The 18,575-nt window shown below is 34.6% G+C and overlaps 2 protein-coding genes across 3 annotated transcripts; both read left to right on the forward strand.

Moving 5' to 3' along the window:
* Positions 1–693: 693 nt before the first annotated feature.
* On the forward strand, positions 694–3,897 carry LOC144441473 (uncharacterized). 2 transcript variants are annotated; one of them, XM_078131051.1, is made up of 4 exons: positions 694–834; positions 1,905–1,999; positions 2,461–2,612; positions 3,263–3,897. In XM_078131051.1, the coding sequence occupies exons 2-4, from the start codon at positions 1,936–1,938 to the stop codon at positions 3,527–3,529; spliced, it is 483 nt and encodes a 160-aa protein (XP_077987177.1). In that variant the 5' UTR covers positions 694–834; positions 1,905–1,935; the 3' UTR covers positions 3,530–3,897. The 2 variants fall into 2 exon arrangements, with proteins under 2 accessions (XP_077987177.1, XP_077987179.1); XM_078131053.1 differs by lacking the exon at positions 694–834 and adding an exon at positions 1,203–1,246.
* Positions 3,898–6,485: 2,588 nt separating this feature from the next.
* On the forward strand, positions 6,486–18,156 carry LOC144441312 (uncharacterized). Its single transcript, XM_078130870.1, has 9 exons — positions 6,486–6,634; positions 7,365–8,338; positions 10,038–10,299; positions 12,294–12,361; positions 12,919–13,062; positions 13,446–13,528; positions 14,155–14,275; positions 14,984–15,109; positions 18,023–18,156. The coding sequence occupies exons 2-9, from the start codon at positions 7,408–7,410 to the stop codon at positions 18,154–18,156; spliced, it is 1,869 nt and encodes a 622-aa protein (XP_077986996.1). The 5' UTR covers positions 6,486–6,634; positions 7,365–7,407.
* The last annotated feature ends 419 nt before the right edge of the window (positions 18,157–18,575 follow it).

Consider the following 18,575-nt stretch of genomic DNA (forward strand, 5'->3'; position numbering starts at 1 on the left):
TGTTTGTACCCAGTGTTTATTTACAAATCACTTCCTCACGGACTTGGTCTGTATTTTTTATCATCATTAATTGTTTTGTTTTTCAAGTATAAAATAAAAAGTACATACATACATACATACATACATACATACATACATACATAAATACATACATACATACATACATACATACATACATACATACATATACTTTTTATACTTTACTTTTACTTTTGTCCCTCGGACAGGACGTAAAATGGAGGTCCCGTGTATCGGAGTGCAATGCCCAATGCAATCTACACTTTTTTTTTGTAAAGAGTAGGGTGAAAACCCGATGTAGTGTTTTAACCAATTTGTTTGGCCATTTAGGAGATCGCTTTGTCATTTTTAAGTGGCTATTGTTCGCACTACATATATACAAAAAAAAATACACACACACACACACACACATATATGTACATACGCAAATGAAAATAGGAAAGGTGGGAAAAGTAGGGACCAAAGGGTCACGGTCTCCAACGATAAACTCTGGATAAGTACATTTGGATTCTATGAGGTGGACAATGTGAATAGAACGCGAGGCCCATACATTGGGTAAATATCAACGTTGTCGTAGTGAATTCAATTGATATGTACTATAAGAAAGGTGAAAGGTCCATTGTGTTGTTAGTCATAATGTGAAAGTGCATAGTATATTTGTTCAAGACTACATACAGTAAATGCAGGCATACCTTATGTTATAGACAGTCTACAATTCAATTCGTTCAAGTGGAGGAGTTTCCACCTACTCGTGATTTTCACTGAATATGTTCGTTAGAATTCGACCCAACCACCATAGACTGATCACAAATCAAGGTAAGGTTTCTTTAATATTTTTAGTGGCACAACGCTCGATGAACTAACGTACTATTCTTACGACCCAAGTCGTTTCATCGACCGTCTCAAGGCTCCACTGAAGTACTCTTTCAAGTTAGACATAGCAGAGCATTCTTTATTGATATACAGAGTTTGCTATAACAACACAATGAACGAACAAAGGAGCCTCGTGTACCATCAAGGACCGTCTAGAAACGTAATAATCGTAGAATTGGTACTGACAACATAAATATATTCTTACCATTATAAATGATAAATGATACGCGGGAAAGGCGTAATTAAAATCACAGTATTTATACAACAATATCAAACCGTGGTTTTCTAGTTAAAATACCTGTACAGTACACTGTCTGTATAGCGCTATTTACATTTGTATACATGGTCGTCAAAGGTCGAGTAAGGACGAATAGAGCCAAACGGGCTTTTGCAAGCATCAATTTAGTTTACAATCACACGAACACTCAGCACAGTGATTAAGTCCTAACAGACAGACAGACAGACAGACAGACAGACAGACAGACAGACAGACAGACAGACGGACGGACGGACGGGCGGACAGACAGACAGACAGACAGACAGACATACATACATACATACATACATACATACATACATACATACATACATACATCCATACATACATACATACATACATACATACATACATACATACATACATACATACATACATACATACAGGTAGGTAGGTAGGTAGGTCTACAGGTAGAGAGTCAATTAAGATAAATAAAACCGGTACATTTACAAAGTTTGCGTTTGATATAAACCTAAAGTCGAAGTTAGTAACCAAGGCATTATATACAATGTAGTTAAAAACAATTATATAGAAACGTTCCTTGTTCAAACCGTTGTAATTGTTCGTGTATGGTTGATCATGGTTACTAAAGATATATCCCCTAAATAAAGTAATGAGTGAATGACTTAGACGGTAATAAATGAGTGAGCATACTGTGGTCCCAACTTTTTTGTGCTAAATTCCATATGAAGACCAATGTAAAACCCGAGGTTTTCTCATTCTATTCCACTCACAGTGTCTACGGATTGAAGAGCTGTAATTTAAGAATGGTGGCAAGAATGTATTTACAAACAGTACATCGAATTTTTGGGTTCTTCCTCTTACTGTCAGGTAAAGTAATCAATTCAGTATGTAAATAAGGAAACCCTTGCACGATTCAATACACACACACACACACACACACACACACACACACACATATACACACACACACACACACACACATTTGTAAACCCATTTCGGTACAACTTACTAGTTAGTTGATTTTACAGTAATGTTTTTCAAGATAAAAATTCTGTCCTTTTTCTTTCAAAAAGTCAATTGGATCAATTATTACATGTAAAGGTGGCTGTTGACACATGTACAATATATATTTGTTATATCGTGGTCCAAACCTTAACCATGCTCAAACTTAGCCATTCAGAAATAAACAGCAATGGCGAGGTTAATCGAACATGCAACTTGTAGATTCTACTAACCTGGTCACTAATTTCAACCATCGTGTCTGCACAGCTGTGATGTACAGTGAGTTATCTACTTTATATTTGTAACTTCTTTTTACAAACACCTAGTGATAGCACCTATAGTGAGTATTGATTGTTGGCACTGTGGTTATGGAGACATGGGAGGCGGAATAGATGAACATCTGAACGACATCAACTGTGTGGACGATCACAAACCCTTGGGAAGTATAACTTGTTTGTCAATCTACGACAGATGCGCTGTAAGTTTACTTTCAAATTATTTCTTTCTTTCACTCTTCTAGTTTACATTCATTGCAAGTCAGTTTAGCCGATACATATTTTATGGGTATGGTTTGACATGTTATGCCTCTAAATGCCCTTCTACATGTCCGTATTTTTTTAAGTGCCCATCGTCCCCACTATATGGTGATGCTGTTACTCCTCCAAACCAAGATTGGCGGGAAGAGCCTTACTGACTAAGTATCTCGAAGTAATGGTTACAACCCAACGTTATATTTCTCCAACACCGATATCTGCGAAACAATATTTGACCAAAATATTTTCTCCTCATCATCCGCCCCGGCCATGAATTCTGTTCGTTCCCTTAGATAAGGGGTACCGGTTTGGGTAGAACAAGAATTAACAAGATGTCTTTACTAAGTCAATAAAGAGCTCGAGTGGATTTTCAGTCGGCAGAAAAGTCTAGTCAGGGATGGAAATAAATAAATAAAATTGCACATGCTACGTGCTGATGAATAGCTCATGCTTCGGGAACTTTCGTAAAACTGTAAACTAAAACAAAAAAATATTAAGTAGATACATGTATCATAGTATTTTAAGTCGGTCAATTCTGCATAAGAGTGGCTTTTGTTCTATTTGTTCATATTTTTTTTATTTTTTTTTATATCAGGCATCAGTACGTTATGATTATCTTGGTCGGATAGAGGGCGCACGTCGTATGTGTGCTGTGGAACAAACCTGTGCTGCATATTCGTCTTGTTCAGCTAACCCTACAAACGAATTCTGTATTACTTGTTGCGATGGTGATCTATGTAACACTGATATTCCATCACACAGTGGAAATGTTCGTCTGAAGGCAGACAACCTTGTTGCTATGACACCTGTCTTCATGGCTGTGGGAAATCTCCTACTAACAACATTGATGACGTACTTGTAACCATCGATCAGAATGATGCCAAGAGGTGGATGTGACTGTTACCATGGTACCCGTTACTACAGCAATGATGAATCCCATAACATTACTGCATTCACCTCAACTGTGTATACTAATTATATTTCATGATCAATTACATTTTTCTATGAAATGCATGTGTGCTGTGTGTACGTACAGTAAGTCTTTACGCGAACTGGCCAAAACCTGTATATAGTTTTAATACCATGAAATGATTTGAATAGTTCTGTATAAAGTTTTTTTTACAAGATGAAATATGTATATACCATATATTTTGTACAACGATGTACTAGTCCAGAAACAAATATTTCAAGACTACAGTACATCCTATATTCTTTGTGTACCTGTGGATGGGGGAGGGGGTGGGGTGGGGGTATCATATATAATCAATCAATCAATCAATCAATCAATCAATCAATCAATCAATCAATCAATCAATCAATCAATCAATCAATCCATCAAAAGAATTTGTACAGCGCCAAAATCCAATACGAAGTAATTTTATATGGAACGCTCACCATATGACTTCGTATACCTGAAGTGTAGACTTTTGTTGTTTGAGCGAAGTGAACAAGTTGCGGTTAGTGCGATGTATAAACCAGGAGTAGTCTTATTGAGTGTCTATAGATAACTTTTTTTGTGTGCACTGTTTTCATATAATTAGGTGATTATAATTTCTTTTTTGAATTTGTACGAGCAGAGTACATTTCGGTACTTTTCTGGTGAAACTGACAAACAGCGCTCGCAAGACAACTCGTTATCCTCATTATTCATGTACAAAACTGGAAGACCTCAATTAGTATTGCCACTCGATTGACATGCCAATGTATATACAAATGTAGATAGATAGATATATAAAATGTACAATCTTTCAAATAAATACAATTTATTCAAAATTTTAGCGGCATGGAGTATATATGTTACTTACCTCGTAGTATTTTGACGAAGTTTCCAAACAGTCGAAAACAAATTCAAACAGCCTACCTTTATGAGTGATTTGGTCATCATTTGAACCAATTCATTGCAACTAAATCCTCGTAGTTTGCAATGATATCCTGTAAATATCGACGACACGACGACCGCCTCACAGACATCCCCGGTAGACACCATAAGTCCAAAACTAAGGCCAAGAAAAAATAATAATTTGTTTCTCGTCTTAGGGAAAATTCAAAAGTGATGCGGTATATGTACTGATAATGTATATAGATCACACCATGAAAAGCAAATGTCTAGAACTATACATATTCTATGTAACACTGGTGTATTACATACAATACTAAACTAATATTTTGACAACATTATGTACATACATCAACACATGATGATGTACACTTCAACGACTTGTGCTGGCCACGTGCCTGCTTTCAATCTATAACTGCAGTAATATCATTTACATACCAAGCATAATATCTATCTGTCCATTCATTATTTTGGATTTTCATGCAGACAAATATAAATGATACTAACAGTGGTTATTCACTTCAAACATTGTGTTTAGTGTTATACATACACTCCTTTCATTTCAAGCAAAACGTCCCGGTTTCAGTGACAGTAATAAAATAATATATGTAACAATCTTTGGACAATTGTATTATGAGACCAACAATATTACATGATATATGAATCTATTAGTGTATGAAGTGTGCCATTATAAATTAGCATGACCAGACTAGAGTGGACACTAACATAAAACGGGCTGTAACTCATCAGTGTACGTGTACAAGACACCTGCAAAATATTGGACATATAACTTATAAGCGTCTTCAACACATATGGAGATTACATGTAATGGAGGCCGTTGCTGAGATATCATATATTAAACATCGTCATAGGAGTTCATAAACAGCCGACAATTTAAATAGCGTTACATTGTTACTTACATCTGTGACATCGTTCGAGAGAAGGACTCTCTTAGAATCTGATAACAAGACTTCAAGGTAGTGTTGAAGATCTACGCTAAATAATAACTTATGTGCATAAATGCAATGATATCGTTTAATGTTGTGCGTGAGTTGTAAAATTCTACAAAAGAAAATGACGTCGCGATCGCGTTCTATTTGAAAAGGGGAGAGGAGAAGGAGGAAGGGGAGGGATATATATATATATATATATATATATATATATATATATATATATATATATATATATATGGATATATGGATAGTGTGTTCTCATCAGAGAGAGACACACATTTCTGATCATTAAACAAATATTAAGTTCCACATCGAATTTTAAATATATATTTTCATACATTGCACACACACAATTGCAACGCCATGCTAATATATAAACTAATAAAATAATGATATATACCACTTATATAGTTAAATATGGTAAATCATTTGGACACGGAACTTCTCAAAGCCCTTCCAGTACGACGTGAAGCTACGGTACAAAAGCGCATGTAAAGGTGTTTTCTCTGCAGCCTATGGGCGATGTTTACTTAAAAAACAAACACAAACTTTTTACTTGTTTTACTCACTGGTCAAAATAGAGTAATGCTAGACAGCTGTTTGATTTAAATGGTATTTCTTCGTTTACCATACAGTAAAAGGTGGTGGTTTTTTTTCTTCAGAATTACATGATTTTGGTGACTCACTGACCATTGCTTAAAATATATTCTCGAGCTGGTGAACTCCGAGTCCAAGTGTGAACTAGATCTTTCGAAACTGGTTTATTCATTGCCAAAGATGGCTGTTTATTTGTGTATTTTACATATTGGCATTCAAAGTCTTTGATCTCAACCTGCAATGCAGGTACTTGTCGATATATTGAAACAGTACACTTGTTATGCTGTATTTATTTATACAACAGGACAATCATGACAATGAAACAACACTAATCCCCCCATTCACTGAACACGCAACATCCGGGACTTGGACCTTTGTATCTCCCCTGTCAATCTTGTCACGCCCCCTAGCGACATACGGCTTCATAGAGACGGGGAATGGCCGTACGCCTGAATGGATTATTCTGTTTGGTTGTGAGCTTGACTGCTGAGCTAGCTGATGCGATTTTCCGTGTCACCATTGGAAGCAGTCACCTGCACGCCTTCTTGTTGCATCTGACTTGACTTTGTACATTTCAACGGTAAGTTCTCGTCTTTTTCTTGCCTTATTTATAACTGAGAGCTGTTTTTCTAAGTCCCCATAGCACTTGATACGCTGAAAGGGCCACTGTAGTCGTGTTAGTTATGTTTCTATGTCAAAGGGTTGACGCTTATCTTTACAGCAGGGTTACATCTAACCAAAAGGCATACAACCAGAACGGTGTAGTATGCACGCCTCAATGCTACCTTCTGTAAATAGCAGTGACGTTTATCTTCAGAGATTTAGTTCATGTTTTTAACACATGTATCATCATAAATTAAAACTAAAATCGAGCACATATTGAAATATATTATGTAATCTTACTTTCCATTTATTTATTTATTTATTTATGTATAGCATGTACAATAAACCCGGTGTGCGCACTTTGCGTATGTTGTGTCTTGGAGCTTACAATTCCTTGCCTTTTACTAACCCGTTTTAAATCTCCAATCTCATAATTTAACCTTGCGACAATAACCAATTTAGATATGCTATCTGGTATTTGTCAATATTTGGGATGTAATTTGTGTGCATTTTAGTCCCAATGTGTACGCATGATCGATTTACTAGTTTTAGCAACCTATATACTAAAGTTTAAACGTTACGAAAACCCCGCATAAAAATCCAAGATGAAAACTGTTGCTTCTTGCCTACGCAGTTATTTTAATGGCTTCGTTTTTCCAACTTCCGGAGATTTTGTTATTAACGCTTTTTCAAATCTAATCATACAGGAAAATGAACACGTTGGTGGTACGCTGTGTCTGATATATCAAAATGGCGGAAAGTCAAGTGGATAATAGACTAGTTAATGAGGCGATTAACACTAGTGAAATTGACACTGAACAACAAGTCAATGTGGATAATGAAACAGCTGTAAACAATAACATTGCGGAGAAAGAAGGAGAGACAGAAGTGAATAGTGGTGAAGGAAAAGGCGATGAAACAAGTGTTAACGATAACAGTGCGGAGAAAGATGGCGAACAAACTAAAGATGAACTAGGGAAGGAGGAAAAGGAAGTAAATGAAGAAACAACAGATGAGAAGAAAGGAGACGAAGAAAATCAAAATGTTGAGGAAAAGAACGACCCTGCTAAAAGTGAAAGTGGTGGTGACGTAGCCGGTGACCTTAAAGCAACGAATGACCTTGAGGTAAAGGCGCCAGTCGAAGAAAATGACGCAAATCAGCAGTCCGCCGAAGTTCAAAGTACGGAACAGGTTCAAAATGAAAGCGCGGATGCGACTGCAGATAATCAGGTAAAAGACACTGAACATGTTGAAAATCAGACAGAAAATCAAAACGGAGCAGGAAATGGCGAGACTGGTGAATCAAAACCTGAAATCTCACCAGAATCAATGCCTACCAAAGAGGAAACCAAAGAGGACGAGCAGCCAGGCATTGAGACAAACGAACAAGGTGATGCTGCAGAAGATGCAAATGAAAATCAGGAGTCTGAGAAAAAAGTACCCGAACTTACACAAACTCCAAAGGAAGATGAACCAGAAAATGATGCAGCAGGTGATAAAAAAGATGAACTGGAAAAAGACGAGGGTGTTATTGAAGGAGAAACACAGGATGTTGAACAAACAAACGAAAACTTGCCTCTTACAGAAGAGAATTTAAACAGATTGGAAGATGAAGATGCCGAAGATACAACACGAATTGAGCAATATTTAGATAGAGTACAGGATACAACAGTGACAGAAGGTAGGTTTTATTTAAACAGATATCCCTGATTAAAATTTGACAAACATGTTTGCTGCAAATTGAAACATGTTGAATTATTACTGGCTAATAGCAAAATTCTGAGTAACAATTTAATTTTTTTTAACAGAAAAACTGTCAATGAATTATCAATTCTTATCAAACTGATCTATCAAGAAAACCTGTGAAGTTTTTGACCATGTTCATTCCACCTATCCAGTAACAGCAACTTTCCTGCTAAAATTATGCATCATTCTTATTATTTTGTTTGACTTATCTCAATACGACTTACACTCTTTTATAAACTGATTATAAAATCGAATTACTTTTCAGCCAAAAATATTTTGACCAAAATATTTTTTTCCTCTAATTTTTTGGCCTTTCTCAACTTTATTTTAGATTTGAGTGATAGAGATAATACTTATTTTGTAAAAATTTATAAAATTATGTTACTTTCCCTCCAAAAATAATTTCACCAAAATTTTCATTTTTCTCTAATTTTTTGCTCATCTCAAATTAATATTCTGGAATAAAAAAATAGTACTTATTTTTGAATTTATATTAAAATTGTATTACATTTCTACAAAAAAATTACTTGGCAAACAATTCTTGTTTTTTCTGTATTACCTGTTGGTACACATGTTAAATTTTGATGACTAAAATGTATAGAAAACTACATTCAAAATGAGGATTTATACAGCTAAGAAATGTGTATGAGTTGAGGTCATTTGTGTCATGAACCATGGATAAAAGGAGCAGAGTGGCAATGACTATTGTTAAAAGTGTGAATTTGTAGTTTGACAAAGTTGAGATGCCTTATAAAGGACATGTAATGATAGTGGGGGGGGGTGAGTTTTGTTTGTTAAAATTGTGAATTTGTAGTTTGACAAGGTTGAGATGCCTTATAAGGGACATGTAGTGGTTTCCAAATAGGTGGGGGGGGGGGGAATGAGTTCTGGGTGTTCTCTTTTTTTCATGAAAATGGCACCAAAATTGAGTGACTTTTAGTGAGATATTCACAATGTAGCCTGCACAAAGTTTCTTAGCATAACAGGCTACAGGGTTTTACCATGTTATTACATTAGTGTTATTTTATTAGTGATGCAATAAGGATTACATAGGATCATTGGTTTGTTCTGGACCAACTTTTCAAACTGTCAAACAACTGTTTTTCACACCAAAATCTGTAATCCTAACCCAAAACTAGACATTTAATATCATTATGTAAATGAAGATTTGCTGCTTTCAAGAAGTTAATTTCAATTCAAAATTTTCAATTCAAATCATACAATGGCACTCAGTACGTGATAGAAGACAATGGAAAACACTGTAAGGTACTACTGAGGGAGGGAGGGGGAGCAAGATACTACTGAGGGAGGGGGGGGCAAGGTACAACTGAGGGAAGGGGGGGGGCAATGTACTACTGAGGGAAGGGGGCAAGGTACTACTGATGGGAGGGGGTAGACTACAAACACAAAATGTAGCCTACAAAATGAAGCTGTAAGCTGCCTGTGTGCATCAATATTACATTTTATAATATTTTCAAAGAGCTTGTCAAAACCTAAGCTATGTACATCAAACCTATATCGTCCCCACCCCGCACATTTCAGTGTCATATATCAGTGCACTTTAGCCAAATATATCATTTGATTTCCATGGCACAAACAGGGTAGTGAATTTTGATATTATTTACCATCTTCAGGAGACACTGCTACAAAGTTGCCAAAGATAGGAGCCGACAATCAAATGACAGCTAATGGTGACCAGAACAAGAAGAAAGGCAGTAGATATCATTTATCAGATCCAGCCAATGTCAATCCATTGTACTCTACAAATACAACACATATTACACAGCTGCCACAACACAAAAAGAATGGTTTGGATGAGGATGGAACCCCTACACATTTAGGTGGAAGACTACCTCCATCAGTGATGAAGATGTCAACAGTAGTACTCTCAGCAAGGTATAGTCACCTTTTACAATAAATATCGCCCTCCAGAGACATCTACTAATTGACCTTTCCAACCGGTCCTCTCAAGATACATCTTTGAATAGAACTCTCTAATAGAGAGATCCTTCTACAGATATACAGGTATCCTCAAATAGACCTTTCCAAGAAATATTGCCCTCTAGAAATAAACCCTCAAATATACCTTGCCAATAGATATCACCCTCTACAGATATATATCCTCAAATAGACCTTTCCAATAAACACCGCTCTCTTGAGTCATATCCATAAATGGACCTTTCCAATAGAGGTTGCCCCGTACAGATATATCCTCAAACAGACATTTCCAATGGAAAGCACTCTTTTGAGATGCATGAAGTGGTTGATAATTACATAAAATGTGCCCCAAAGAGACATGTTGAAATAAGTATTTGTATTGACCTTTCCTGAAAAACAGTAGAATAATACATTGTTTTAATTAAGTTACAACATTCAGAATGACATAAACTTGATTTTATTGCCTCTTTCTTGTACAGGTAATGGTTTAATTTTAATGAAAAGCTGGAACAAATGTACAATTAAAAGAAATAGTTGAATTTATAATTTTATATTACCCTTATCTAATAATATAGAGTTTGCATATAGATCAGCTCATTTGCATATTTGCAGTTTTAAGTGTTTAATTTTGAAATCATGAAATTTAATTTTAAACCTTATGTCACTCTTGATCATCTCAGTGTGTATTTTATCAGCTGAATATTTCTAACAGGGTATGAAATTTTTGAAGTCTTTGGTATTTTTTGAATATTTTGAGTAGACACAATCTCAAATAAGCACGTAGGCAGACACTTCATTAGCATACTGTTTGTAGCAAGGTAATATGCAAGATTCAAAAAGATACTCCAGGAGAGAATGTACGTCCTTGAAATATCCCTTTGAAAAGGAGAGAATACTGTAGTGGCAAATAAAAGATTTCCTTCAATGCATAGGCAATTAGTTTCATCCCAGTTACAACAATAGGCAGGTGGAATCTAGGTCTTTGCAACTGTCCCACACCGCATATGTTAACCTCTGACATTCGTTACCATAGTGACCATGATACATGTCATCAGTTTCATGGGTAAATTTACAGAGTAAATACTCTGTGTTAAACTGTACTGCCATTATTGTCACACCTGTCACCCCCTTTAGCTCAAAAGGGATTCAGCTCTAACAAATTATACACCAGGGGTATTGTAATGACCTGTTGCAGTCCTTTTAAGCCCTTTTAGTGATCCTGTCACAAACAGTTAAATTTATATGTTGTTGGATTGTATAGAGGGACAGTTACACTTCAGTAGTTTGACATTGGGTTGTGGCTGACATTTACATACAAACAGAAACTAGTAGCCACTGTAGAAGCGTAGGGAAATGAACTAGTTTACAAAGTCTAACTTTACATGGTGATAATGTACAATTTCTGAATTTTGTACTAGGAATTACACATTTGGTACACATATTTCTGAATTTTGTATTAGAAATTACTACATATTTGTGAATTTTGTACTGGATATTACACATTTGGTATACATATTTCTGAATTTTGTACTGGATATTACACATTTGATATACATATTTCTGATTTCTGAATTTTGTACTAGAAATTACACATTTAGTATACATATTTCTGAATTTTGTACTGGATATTACACATTTGGTTTACATATTTCTGAATTTTGTACTGGATATTACACATTCGGTTGAGATATTTCTGAATTTTTAAATGAATATTAAAGTTAGGAATATTATATCACATATGTACATACATTGACTGCCATATACACTACATAGCAACGGTAGATTGTAAATTGTTGACATGTAGCTGAAGGGGATTTATAAGTCATTGTTAGAATTGAAAATTAAATATGTGCATTACAGGTAATGTGTAAATTACCATATTGAATACGTAATGCTGATATTCCTTCTATATATATGAGATTTTTGACATTTTCTTTATTTTGTCTCAACAGAAAACGAGCTGCCATTAGTAAAGGCCCCAGTATTTACTATGAACCCATGAGACACAGAAAAGTTGCAAGTAAATATATATCTTTTATTCTTCCTGAGAATGTCAATCAATTATATCTAATGCTATCAACCCCATATTTCTATAATGGTTTCTACCACATTGTGGAAACTAATGAAATGAACCATAGACCTTCCCTGGAGTGTCTATGAATGAACCAAACCATTAATACAGCTGGGGTTGAGTGAGACTAACACACCAATGTTAAGTTGAACTAGGAATTACTTCTCAGTGTATTTTTTTACTGTACTTTGATCTGTCACTCCGATTGTTTATAGAAGTACTGGGCCAGAAGTTTTTAAATTCATAATTATCAAATTTCATCATTCTATTAGTCTAGTTTCTAACTAAATGGTAACAATACTGTATAGGAACTAGACTACCATCCTATGTCAATATATAACATGTCTTTGCTTAGAGTGTCATTTAAATAAAATGTCAATCAAAATCATCACTTGTGGACACAGAAGTGATGACATGTCTTTCTCCTATAGTGGTTACAGTCAGTCAGTGTAGTAATGTGTATCTATTAGATAATATTGATTTAAAGCAATACTTCTCTTACACAGCATGGGATGAGTGTATGAATAGTAGACCACCACTCAAAATTGATCTTGAAGGCCCCGGACCATGGACTTATTCACCAAGGAATAAACCACTGAATGAAACTAATTCTCCTCATTGGTCATTTGGTATGAGACTTCATGAGAAGGGTAAGAAAATGTCAACTTATGTCTGTCCTAGGACAATCAAATTCTTTTACCTCAACTTAGATAATTTTAAAACTACTTGACAGTGCCAGTCATCAATATGTATGTCTATATAAAGTATATAAAGTGCTTTTTTGTTGTTGACAAAGATGATGCGCTCAATCCTTTGTTTTGGTAGAACTTCTCTTAAATTTGATATATATTAATTAATGTATGTATTTTTAATGATATATTTCTTATTCAAATTTGCATTGTAAATTGTCTCTGAACAGTTACTTTAGGATTTTGGCACTATACAAATTCTTAATTTATCTTATTTTTTTATTCAAAATTTATGTAATTTATGTAATTTCTTCTATTTTGCATGTTATTAATTTACTACACAGCTGGTGGTGGATTCAAAGCATGGCAGAAGGAATGGTTTCATAGTCCTGATAATTATACCCACAGACTCAGATTTGATAACAAGGTAAATATTTCAAATATAATAATACTTTATTGCCATCTGCATAAAAATTAGAAATTGACTTTCCATATGTACATATATTAATTGGTATGTTTTATTTTATAATTTTGTATTTGAATTGACCAGTCAGTATGATTAAAGAGGAAAAGCAAATAAACAGAAAACAAATAAACAAACAACAAAACATGTACACACAGACACAGACACAGACACAGACTCAGACACAGACACAGACAGACACACACAGACACAGACACAGACACAGGCACAGACACAGACATAGATATATGAGTGCATACACATACAAACATACTCTCATAACAAAGATATTTCCGCAGTAACCATGTATAGTGTACTTCAAAAATATGATGTGGTTAGCAACAGTGTAATGTCTGAATGAATAATATATATACTTTTATATGAAAATATAGAACTTGCTTTTTTGTGTTGAATAAAGTATACTTGATGCTGGTAAATGATCAGTAGAGTTGTGCATCATTCAAGTTTAACCAACAGTCAAAGTTAACTAACTTTACTGTAAATATTTGATATACAGAAGCATGTATGTATGTATGTATATTGTTTAGATTTCTAAATTGATTATCACTATGTTGTTTTCTAATTTCAAGTGGCCAACCCCAGCAACGTACAATATCAATACTTTGGTTGGTGTCAGGTCCCAAACCAAGACAGCGTATCCTTCATTTACAATTATTGGCAAACGAGGAAAATTTGCAATTGCCAAACCAGGTAAGTCACATGATAAACCTTTGGAAGTCAGATGACCATGACAAGTTTCTGTGCTACAAATCTTTGTGTATACTAGACTGACGACAGTAGTTTGTGTCTTTTTTGCTACATTTTTATATCTAAAACAAAGTCATCGCCTTGCTCCGTAGCACTGAATACTAATACGTACTGATAGGAACTACGAGTGCCGAAGGCAGGAATTGAGAGTGCCTAAGGCACTTGCTGTTCAATCAGTACACGGTTATAGTATTGCTCCAGATCGGAGCGAGGTGACGACTTTAGTTTTAGATAAAACATAGCAAAAAAGGCATGAACGACTGTCGACAGTCTATGTGTGTACCTGTACATTTATGAAGGTATCACAGTAATGATCCCAGATATTAGATGGTGGTCTTAGATGGAAAGATCCCATCATTGTTTCCACTTATGTAACCATGGCAATGTTTTGAGTTTATGAGTGGTTATATAAACAATGACTGATCTTGCAGTCTATGGTTACCTAAAAGTTTTCAAAAAGTGCTACTAGCTATGAAAAGTCACATGATCATCACATGATCACATTTTACTATAAAAAGTGATATATTTTCCCCGTTTTACACAAATTTAGTTACAATTAGCATAACAAAGTATACATAATTATATATCATGGCGAGTGATGGTAAGTGATCAATAATTTCTTCCTTTTTTTTTAATTCACTGTAACACCAGGTTCGGACAAAGAACCAGCTCCAAATGCGTATGATCGTGATAAAGCTGACAGATTAGTAATGAAAACAGCCCCAGCATATAGTCATAGTTTTAGACACAAAGGAACTACACTATGGGCCAAATCAGGTATGTACCAGATATATATTTAATGCTTTCTACCTTTATGATTTATAGTAGTTTCATAAAGATATTTTACACATTTGTATTTCTATTCTAGCATAGTGACAATGAAATATAGAAAAAAAGGAAATACAGAGACAGAGAGATATGTTGCTGACCAAACTGGCCTTTCTATGTAATTTAATATGGAAATGAAATATTTGTAGTTTCCTCATTAAGTGCTTACTTATAAATTATTAATTCCATATCAGTATTCTGTATTTTTTTCACTCTATGCATAGCCATATAGAATACAAGTTTTATGTGAATCCCAATTTCAAGTAGCCAGTTTTACTGACTGTGATTTCCATAGTTGTCGTCTCAAATGACAGGTATAGGAAGGCTCAGTCAGTGCACTATACTGGCTAACTTTGAAGGGCAAGGTTATGTTAGTTGAATGAACCTTAAGTGGAGGAAGTGTGTTTATTGTTGTTACTATGGTTTCACATGTCTGACTTGATTATATTTTGTCTTCCCTTTTTTTTTTGCATGCACACCTACAGGCAAACCAGGTAACGAATGCCTTAGTTGCACTGTTCCAGTCACAGTGTTTCACTTACATGTAAAGTTTTGAAGTCGCCCGATACACATGTCTTGTTGAAGTGTGTTTTGTTTCATTAACAAAGCACTATCTGTCCCTTAATTTGACCACCATGTTGCATTTTGCTCATTTGCATGAGGTCATGTAGGGAGAAAGTCTTTTCTAAATTATGTATTAAAATTGCTGCTCTGAAACAAATGTATTGTTTTGAGCATCCCTAGTTTACTGACTAGGTTTTCAGAGTGTGGGACCCAAGGTATACATACGTCTGTGAATCGGACGACTACTGCGTTTTAGTATACATATACTGCCATCTATTATTTGACACTGAATTTAATAAATTAACTCTGATTTAATTAAAATCTACTAGAATATTGCAGGCATGAAAATAATAAAAACTGTCTGGTAGAGCTATGGAAAAAGTTGGTCCTGAACAAAACAATGATCATATCTAATCTTTGCCGTGATGGGGCGCCCTCACACGACCCTCCCAGAGAGGTGGCCGGTGAGGGCAGAATGACACAACGTATCTTAGTCTAATGAATAATAAAAGAATTAAACTTGTGTTGTATTCTGGACCGTAAACATTAAATTCAATTTTGAAATTAACATGTACCTATACTTTGTGTCAAAACTTGTACATATTTTCCACATTACAAGGACATTGTAAAATACTATCTAAAGGTGTGTGTCTATGGATTCAATGTTCAATTCTAGTTGGCAGTAGTCAAATTCAGTAAAAAACATTGATGGTCTTTATTGCCAAAGATGTTATTACAAATATTGTTATTAAAATTACCCTTCCCATATTAATACCTACAGACATTACAATGAAAACTGATCAAGCTGGAACAGTGACATGGAGACAAAATTGTTGTTAGATATACTAGTTTGATAATCCCTACAGTATGTTGAGTCCAAATCAACAATCAAAACCATTTGTCGTGTCTCATCATAATTTTGGACCATTTCTACAGTGAAATCACACATTGGTTTATTTGTCTTTATTTATTGCAATCATTGTAAGAATACTTTGATATGATGTTCAACCATGATTACCGATATCTCCAATTCAAATCACTGTTCAGTCTATTCTGTGTTTGTGGCTTGATTAGTTTTCATTGTAAGGGGCACAAGTAGATAACATATATAACAAATGAAAATATATGTGATCAAAACTCATCTATGCAAACGTTCAGTCTATGTTCATAAATTTTAATTCAGCTACTACAATTTCTGGATACAAAATGAAGTTGAATTCATGAACATAGAAAATATACATATATGTGTCCGCCATTATGATATCATCATGTTAATATAAATGTCAATCAATCAATTTTCTTATAACATCATTACATTTGAAAGTGGTACAAGTTGAGTTTATAAACTTTTTTCATCCAGGTGAAAATATGTATCAAACTTTGACTACACTGTTCGTGTATGATTTTGATGTTAATGCATACCTGAATACCAAATTTTAATTCTGTCAATAACAAGTATGTTACAGTAACTACAATACTGAGAGTACCTTTTAAATATGCGACAAAAATTGCCTCAAAATGTATAAACTCAACTTATGCCGCTTCAGTTCTAAACATTTGTTCATTTCAACTTGTTAAAGGTATTATTTTTACCACACTTCAAGATCCTGCTGAAGAAAGGTCTCTTCCATCTTAGGTCCTCCAATAAATCGTTCATCTTATCTTGATATAAATTAACTAAAAAGTAACAACAAATGTTCTGTTTTCTTTTCATCCATCCATCCATCCATCCATCCATCCATCCATCCATTCATCCTGGACATCCATCCTTTCAAACTGAATCATTTCATTACAGTACTATTTACATAAACTCATATCTAATCTGCATATACTAATTCCTTGCATTGTCAATTACCATTTGTCATGTAGTCATGTAGAGTTGATTAATGCTTCATTTGTGTCAACAGTGCATAGTATACAGCGCCCCCTATTGACAAAGTTTGGTGAATCAGTACACAATATTAATCAAACTTTTCTCAAAGTGAGACGGAAGTAGATCTCAGCCATTTCATTTTGGAACAGTCTACCTATATAGACTGTAAAATGCCTCACGTCATTCTACCCTCATCTTTATTTTGAGAGGGCCACAGGTTGGCGATAGATGAGGCACCTAATATCTCAGATTAATCAAGTTCAAATTCAGATATGTGAATGACTTTGACACACATTCAAAATACATCAAAACTTCATCATGTGGGGGCGCTATTCATGCGTAATGATCAGCAGGTGTATACCGAAAACTACCATCATTTGAAAAACTAAAAACTGTTTTCTTTTACTTTTTGTATCCCTATGCAGAGTTAACTCCAGCACCTTGTAACTACAACCCACTGACTGAAAAGATGGCGTATAAACCTCACAACCCTGCGTTCACAATCCGTGGGTTACGTGGAACAAAACGACATGAATTAGGACCTCACTCTACACTCTAAATATCGTACATTATTGGAGTAGAGAAAAAGTCTGAAAACAAATGAAGAAATAACAGACAAATATAAAAAATTTGCTATTACTTACAAAAAAGAAATTTTCATAATCATTTACGGTATACTCACTGTCAGCTGTTTATCAATTCTAAAAAACGCTTGAAGCATTATAGTAATGAAATTATTTTTTGTAAAAAAGTTTGTATTTGTATTTCTGAAATCTAATGCCGTCCAGTGTGAATGTTTTTGTACTAAATATTTTCAGATTTAGGTGTGTTATATTCCCAGGGTGTTTGGAAAGCAATACTAAATGAAAGTATCAATAGAAAATATGGACATTCTACACATGTTGTTAAACACTGTATTTTCAATGGGATAAGATTTTTGCTTTTACTGAAAATTTGGGTTTGGGTGTTTGGCTTTCG

The sequence above is a fragment of the Glandiceps talaboti genome, chromosome 10 (genome assembly GCF_964340395.1).
Source record: "Glandiceps talaboti chromosome 10, keGlaTala1.1, whole genome shotgun sequence".
Taxonomy (NCBI): domain Eukaryota; kingdom Metazoa; phylum Hemichordata; class Enteropneusta; family Spengelidae; genus Glandiceps; species Glandiceps talaboti.

Bases quoted from the DNA above. Each gene is read 5' to 3' on its own strand.
- LOC144441473 (XM_078131051.1), top strand. From the start codon at position 1,936: ATGGTGGCAAGAATGTATTTACAAACAGTACATCGAATTTTTGGGTTC. The intron at 2,000-2,460 runs GTAAAGTAATCA...ACAAACACCTAG, and splicing joins GTTCTTCCTCTTACTGTCAG to TGATAGCACCTATAGTGAGT. The intron at 2,613-3,262 runs GTAAGTTTACTT...TTTTTATATCAG, and splicing joins CAATCTACGACAGATGCGCT to GCATCAGTACGTTATGATTA.
- LOC144441312 (XM_078130870.1), top strand. From the start codon at position 7,408: ATGGCGGAAAGTCAAGTGGATAATAGACTAGTTAATGAGGCGATTAAC. The intron at 8,339-10,037 runs GTAGGTTTTATT...TACCATCTTCAG, and splicing joins GGATACAACAGTGACAGAAG to GAGACACTGCTACAAAGTTG. The intron at 13,529-14,154 runs GTAAATATTTCA...TCTAATTTCAAG, and splicing joins GACTCAGATTTGATAACAAG to TGGCCAACCCCAGCAACGTA.